The following is a 6,655-nucleotide window of genomic DNA, read 5'->3' on the forward strand; positions in this document are numbered from 1 at the left end:
CGCTGAGCACCGCGACCCCGCGGGTCCGCCGTGCCGACTGTGGCGAGGGCTGTGGGCGTCGTTTCGCGGCGGAGCCCTGCGTCCTCTGGCGTCCTTGCTCCCTGCGCCGGCGGGAACCGTATCTCTGCATTCCTGGTAAGCGAGTTTCTTCTTTCTCCTGATGCGTGCTGGCGGCGGGAGGACGCCGGAGACGTCCCGGGTGCACGCAGTGGAGCCTGTGATCCGGAAGGCCCGGTGGTTTGATAAGCTGCAGCCAGTACAGCACCTGAACCAAAATCATTCGTTCCCCAGACGATGTCCTTGACTGCTTTCTAAATTGCAGTTTTCCGCCGGGCGCGGGGGCTCATGCCAATAACCCCTGCACTTTGGGAGGCCAGGGCCGGCGGGTCTTGAGGTCAAGAGTTTGAGACCAGCCTGGCGGATATGGCGAAACCCCGTCTCTACTAAAAATACAAAAATTAGCCGGGCGTGGTGGCGCGCGCCTGTGTCGCAGCTACTCGGGAGGCTGAGGCAGGAGAATCGCTTAAACCCGGGAGGCGTGGGTTGCAGTGAGCCGAGATCGCGCCACTGCACTGCAGCCTGGCGGCAGAGCGAGACTACGTCTAAAAAAATAAAAATAAAATTGGGGTTTTCATTTCCGTGGTGTTCTAGGTCTTTGCCAGTTACCAGAATAAAACGTTTAGAACTCTCGTTTCTGAAATCAATTATTTATTAGATTGGGGCCTGGGGACCCCAGGTTAAATATTTCCGCAATTCTAAAGTAAATTGTTTTCTCTTTAAAGGGAGGCTGAACTTTATATATATCTCTCTCTATATGTATGTGTGTATATATATATATATATATATTTTTTTTTTTTTTGAGACGGAGTTTCGCTCTTGTTACCCAGGCTGGAGTGCAATGGCGCGATCTCGGCTCACCGCAACCTCCGCCTCCTGGGCTCAGGCAATTCTCCTGCCTCAGCCTCCTGAGTAGCTGGGATTACAGGCACGCGCCACCATGCCCAGCTGATTTTTTGTATTTTTAGTAGAGACGGGGTTTCACCATGTTGACCAGGTTGGTCTCGATCTCTCGACCTTGTGATCCACCCGCCTCGGCCTCCCAAAGTGCTGGGATTACAGGCTTGAGCCACCGCGCCCGGCTTTTTTTTTTTTTTTTTTTTTTTTTTAATGTGAGAAGCATCGATCTAGGGTATTAGAAAAACATTTGCATGATTACTGTAAAGCATCGGGTTCAAAGTTAGTATTATAGACAAAACCCTTGTCCTCAAGATAGTCCTTACCACCTAGTGAGGCAGATAACCAGGCAATTACAATACAGTGTTAGAAGTACTGCCATAGGCACAGGAGTGCTGTGAGAACTCACAGGGGAATACTTAAAGTGTAAGGCGAAGAATAGCTAGAGACGCTGCTGAAAAGGTAGGCAAAGCATGATATGATGAAAATCTTTGTAAGCCACACTGATAAATTTGCACTTTAACCTGGCTGCAATATGTATGTTGGGAACAATACGAATGGGTAACAATATCCCTTGAAACAGAACAGTGAAGGAGGATCAGGCTGTAAAGCGAAGGTAGAGAGGTTATTTCTATTTGTTGTATTTGAGGTTTTTGGGGGGTTTTTTGTTGCTGTTGTTTTTAAGACAGAATCTCACGCTGTCGCCCAGGCTGCAGTGCAGTGGTGCAATCTCGGTTCACTGCAACCTCCGTGCCGCGCCCCCGGCGGCCCTCGTGTCCGGTCCCCCCCACCCCACCCCCCGGGGTTCAAGCGATTCTTCTACTTTGGCCTCAGAATAGCTGGGATTATAGGTATGCGCCATCGTGCCTGGCTAGTTTTGTATTTTTAGTAGAGACTGGGTTTCACCATGTTGGCCACGGTGGTGCCAAACTCCTGGCCTCAAACGATCCTCCACACTCGGCCGTCCAAAGTCCTGGGATTAAAGGAGTGAGCCACCGCAGCCTGCTTGCATTTGAGTGACTTTCTGATGAATGGTCATTGAAACCACAGAAGTAGGTTACACCTCACAAGGGAAATACATAGATTGAAAAAAAGAATAGGATAGAATGTGGAGTCATAACCACCTTTAAGGGGAAGGGCATCTGGACATCAGTGCATGGGTCAGAGGGCAGGAGACCTAGGAGCGTATGCAGGGTCATTAAATTAAGCAAGGGAAGAAGGAATTTTTCAGGTGTTTTATTTGCATTTTGTAAAAATTTGAATTCCCTGGGGTTTTTTTCCTTCAAATTTGAGACTAGTTTTACATCTTTAAGTATCTAAAATATCTCATAGACATCCAAGCCTCTAAGATAGAATTGTGGAGCTTTACATACATTTGTCCCAATTTTGGACATTTTCTTTGGCAATAACATTATTTGCTGCAAAATAAAGCCTGAACTGGGGAAGAGTTTGTTGCTATTTGCTGATCAGCAGATCTCGGCATATTTCCATAACAAGGGCATTGGTACAACAGTTCCTAAGTGCTTTTTTTTTTTTTTTTTTGAGACAGAGTGTTGCTCTTGTTACCCAGGCTGGAGTGCAATGGCACGATCTCGGCTCACCGCAACCTCCCCCTCCTGGGTTCAAGCAATTCTCCTGCCTCAGCCTCCTGAGTAGCTGGGACTACAGGCACGCGCCACCATGCCCAGCTAATTTTTTGTATTTTTAGTAGAGACGGGGTTTCACCACGTTGACCAGGATGGTCTCGATCTCTCGACCTCGTGATCCACCCGCCTCGGCCTCCCAAAGTGCTGGGATTACAGGCTTGAGCCACCGCGCCCGGCCCTAAGTGCTTTTTACCTGTTGCCATCCTCAGTAACTTTCCTGTCCTTTGTCTTTATTTGTTGCTTTTGTGAAGGATCTTGTGTTTGGTTCTGTATCTGGGCTTAGTGTAGAATGGAAGAGACTGTAGCGTCATGATGTAAGCCGCATCAGTGGTACATAACTTTGTTGCTGAGTAACATTGATTCTCTAGGCCCCTAGATGAAAATCTAAAAAGCGTCTTCCACTTACCCTTTTAGCTAAAGCAATAGTGAAATTGGTATCTAAAATAAGAACGCAAATAATTTTTTTTTTTTTTATCACCCAGACTGGAGTGCAGGGCACAATCTCAGCTCAGTGCAACCTCCACCTCCCAGGTTCAAGCAGTTCTCCTGCCTCATACTCCCAAGTAGCTGGGTTTACAGGTGCCCGCCACCACACCCAGCAAATTTTTGTATTTTTGGTAGAGATGGGGTTTCACACCATGTTGGCCAGGCTAGTTTCGAACTCCTGACCTCATGTGATCTCATGGCTGCGCCCAGCCAAGAACCTAAGTTTTAAACATTTTGCTCAGTGAGTGATCACAGGCTCTAGGCCGCAGGAGTCTAGAGAAAAAAAGTGATGGTACAAAGATTTTACTTGGTGTTTCAAAAATTGATTTCATTTTGATATTTCAGATTTATACTTGCACAATTACTTGGGAAGTTTTAAAAATCTTTGTCTAATATTTAATTGCGTTTTTCTTCTCTTACAGGAGTTTTCTTACATGTCTGTTTTCCTCAAAATGAGTGTTAGTGTCAGTTTCTTCAGACCTTTCACCAGGTTTTTGGTGCCATTTACCCTTCATGGGAAGAGAAATAATTTATATTCAACAGTTTTGCAGAGATACATGTCTTCCAAAATACCAGCTGTTACTTCTACTAATAATGAGAGTACGTCTCCTTCTGAAGAGCTAGAATTGGATAGGTGGAAAACTACCATGAAATCTAGTGTGCAAGAAGAATGTGTTTCAACAATCTCAAGCAGTAAGGATGAAGATCCTCTAGCTGCCACCAGAGAGTACATTGAGACGTGGAGATTGCTTGGCAAAGAAGTACCAGAACACATCACTGAAGAAGAGCTCAAAACCATTACGGAATGTGTTTCTAAAACAGCGAAAAAAAAATATTTAAAATATTTATTTACTAAGGAAAAAGCTAAACAAGCTAAGAAAATAAAAAAGGAAATGAAAGCAGCAGCAAGGGAAGAAGCAAAAAATGTCAGCCTGCTAGAAACCACTGAGGAAGATAAACAGAACAACTTTCTATTTTTACGACTTTGGGATAGGAATATGGACATTGCAATGGGCTGGAAGGGTGCCCAGGCCATGCAGTTTGGACAACCTTTGGTTTTTGACATGGCTTATGAAAATTATATGAAACCAAGAGAATTGCAGAATGCTGTTTCCCAACTTTTAGAAAGTGAAGGCTGTAATAGAAGAAATGTTGATCCTTTCCATATTTACTTCTGCAATCTAAATATAGGTAGTGTGTATCACAGAGAGTTAGTTAAACGGTATGGAGAAAAATGGGACAAATTGCTTTTAACAGCAACAGAAAAGTCTTATGTAGATTTATTTTCAAAGGACAGTATTATCTATTTAACTGCAGATTCTCCCAATGTTATGACTACTTTCAGGCATGACAAAGTTTATATAATTGGCTCTTTTGTTGATAAGACTATGCAGCCAGGCAAATCCCTAGCCAAGGCAAAACGGCTGAAGCTGGCAACTGAACGCCTTCCATTGGATAAATATTTACAATGGAGTGTTGGTACCAAAAATCTCACCTTAGATCAAATGATGCGTATTTTGTTATGTCTGAAAAACACGGGTAATTGGGAAGAGGCTCTGAAGTTTGTTCCCAAGAGAAAACATACTGGTGGTATTCTGGAGATTTCTCAGTATTCTCAAGAGTTGATCAACAGACTGAAGAAGGCAAAGACTTTTAATTCATTTTCAAAAAGTACTCTAAATGCGTACGCCCAGAAGAAGTGGCTCAAATGAGAACATTTGATGGCTTAAAAAGTAAATGGGTTGGAAATACGTTCTTTTAATGTATTTCTTCCCAAGCAATTCATTTTCTCTTCTAAAGGTGGTCTTTCCCAACTAACTTGCAGGGTTGTGTCTTTTCCCAATTAAGTATCTGCATAACTTTGAGATTATACTTTGTTTACTATAAAAAGACAATAAAGTAAAAAGAGTTGTCCAAGATTGTTGAACAGAATAATCTTTCAATTAATCCTACTTAAACAGTTGTACCATTGGTAGATTTTTTATTTTATGGAGGTTCCTAGAGGGTCATGCCCTGGGGAGGGCATCCCCTTCCCCCACACCTTGCCCTGTACATCTCTTCATCTGTATGTCTTGTAATGTCCTTTATAGTAAACTGGTCAATGTGTTTCCTTCAATTCTATGAGCCACTCCAGCAAATTAATCAAGAGGAGTTGGTACCCCAACTTGAAGCCAGTCAGTCAGAAGTTCTGGAGGCCCAGATTTGCAACGTGTGCCTAGGTTGGCAGGAGAGAGCAGTTTTGGGGACTGAGCCTTCAACCTGTGGGCTCTGACACTATTTCCAGGTAGATAGGATCTGAATTGAATTACAGAACACCCAACTGGTATCCGTGGCAGAACTGATTGCTTGTATGGTCTTGAACTGAAAAGTGACATCTGATTGATGTTTTAATGGGAAAACTAGAATATTAGCTCTGTGAAAGCAGAATTTTTCTTTTCTGTCTTACTCACTGCTATATCCCTAAAGCCTAGTATAGTGCCTGGTGCTTAAACATTTGAAGAATAAATGAATCTGACTCTTTTACCCCACACCCTCACAGTTTTATATATTCTTTGTGAAAACACATTACAGAAATTTTTTCCTCCAGCCCAGATAGAGATCTCAGATGGGTGATTCTTTTTCTCCCCTCTCTGGATGACTGCATTTCTTCCTGTCTCTGATTCTTGTCTTTTCTTGCCCACTTGCTACCAGCACCCTATTTAGGGATCTTCCTCTTGTCTTTATCTCTTCCTCCTCCCTGCCCCACCCCCACCCCAAATTGGATTCAATTTAAAAGGATCACTTTGGCTGCTATGTTGAGAATAGATTATAAGGCAGAGACCAGGTAAGAGGCTATTGCAGTAACTAAAGTGAGAGATAATGGTTGTAGGGAAGTGGTAATAAAGTAGGTAGTGAGATGCAGTCAGATACGAATTTACTTGGTTTGAAGGGGTAAAGCTGGCAGTAATGGATTGGATGGGAGAAGTAAGAAAATTTAGGGACGACTTCAAGATTATTGACTAGAGAAACTGGGAGGACTTGTTAATATTTACTGAAATGCCAAAGAAGTAGGCTTTGAGGGGGCAGGTAATCTAAAGTTAACTTAGGCCAGGCGCGGTGGCTCAAGCCTGTAATCCCAGCACTTTGGGAGGCCGAGGCGGGTGGATCACGAAGTCAAGAGATCGAGACCATCCTGGTCAACATGGTGAAACTCCGTCTCTACTAAAAATACAAAAAAATTAGCTGGGCATGGTGGCACATGCCTGTAATCCCAGCTACTTAGGAGGCTGAGGCAGGAGAATTGCCTGAACCCAGGAGGCGGAAGTTGTGGTGAGCCGAGATCGTGCCACTGCACTCCAGCCTGGGTAACAAGAGCGAAACTCTGTCTCAAAAAAAATCTAAAGTTAACTTGGGGACATTAGAGAGTTGCCTATTAGATGTCCCAACTTGAGATGTCAAGTGGGCAGTTGGACATACGAGCCTGGAGTTCAGAGATAAGATCTGGCTGAAGATGTTACTATGAAGATGGTTAAATGCTCCAGCCTAGTTGAGGCCATCTAAGGAGTCCGTTTGGATAAAGATATCTGATG

At 43.8% G+C, this 6,655-nt stretch overlaps 1 protein-coding gene across 1 annotated transcript; it reads left to right on the forward strand.

Annotated features, from left to right (window-relative positions):
* The first annotated feature begins 52 nt into the window (after positions 1 to 52).
* On the forward strand, positions 53 to 5,003 carry LOC101042745 (tRNA methyltransferase 10 homolog C). The gene is made up of 2 exons (XM_039477228.2): positions 53 to 135; positions 3,509 to 5,003. Exon 2 carries the CDS (start codon positions 3,521 to 3,523, stop codon positions 4,796 to 4,798), a length of 1,278 nt encoding a protein of 425 aa, XP_039333162.1. The 5' UTR covers positions 53 to 135; positions 3,509 to 3,520; the 3' UTR covers positions 4,799 to 5,003.
* Positions 5,004 to 6,655: the final 1,652 nt, after the last annotated feature.

This window comes from Saimiri boliviensis, chromosome 8 (genome assembly GCF_048565385.1).
Source record: "Saimiri boliviensis isolate mSaiBol1 chromosome 8, mSaiBol1.pri, whole genome shotgun sequence".
Lineage (NCBI taxonomy): Eukaryota > Metazoa > Chordata > Mammalia > Primates > Cebidae > Saimiri > Saimiri boliviensis.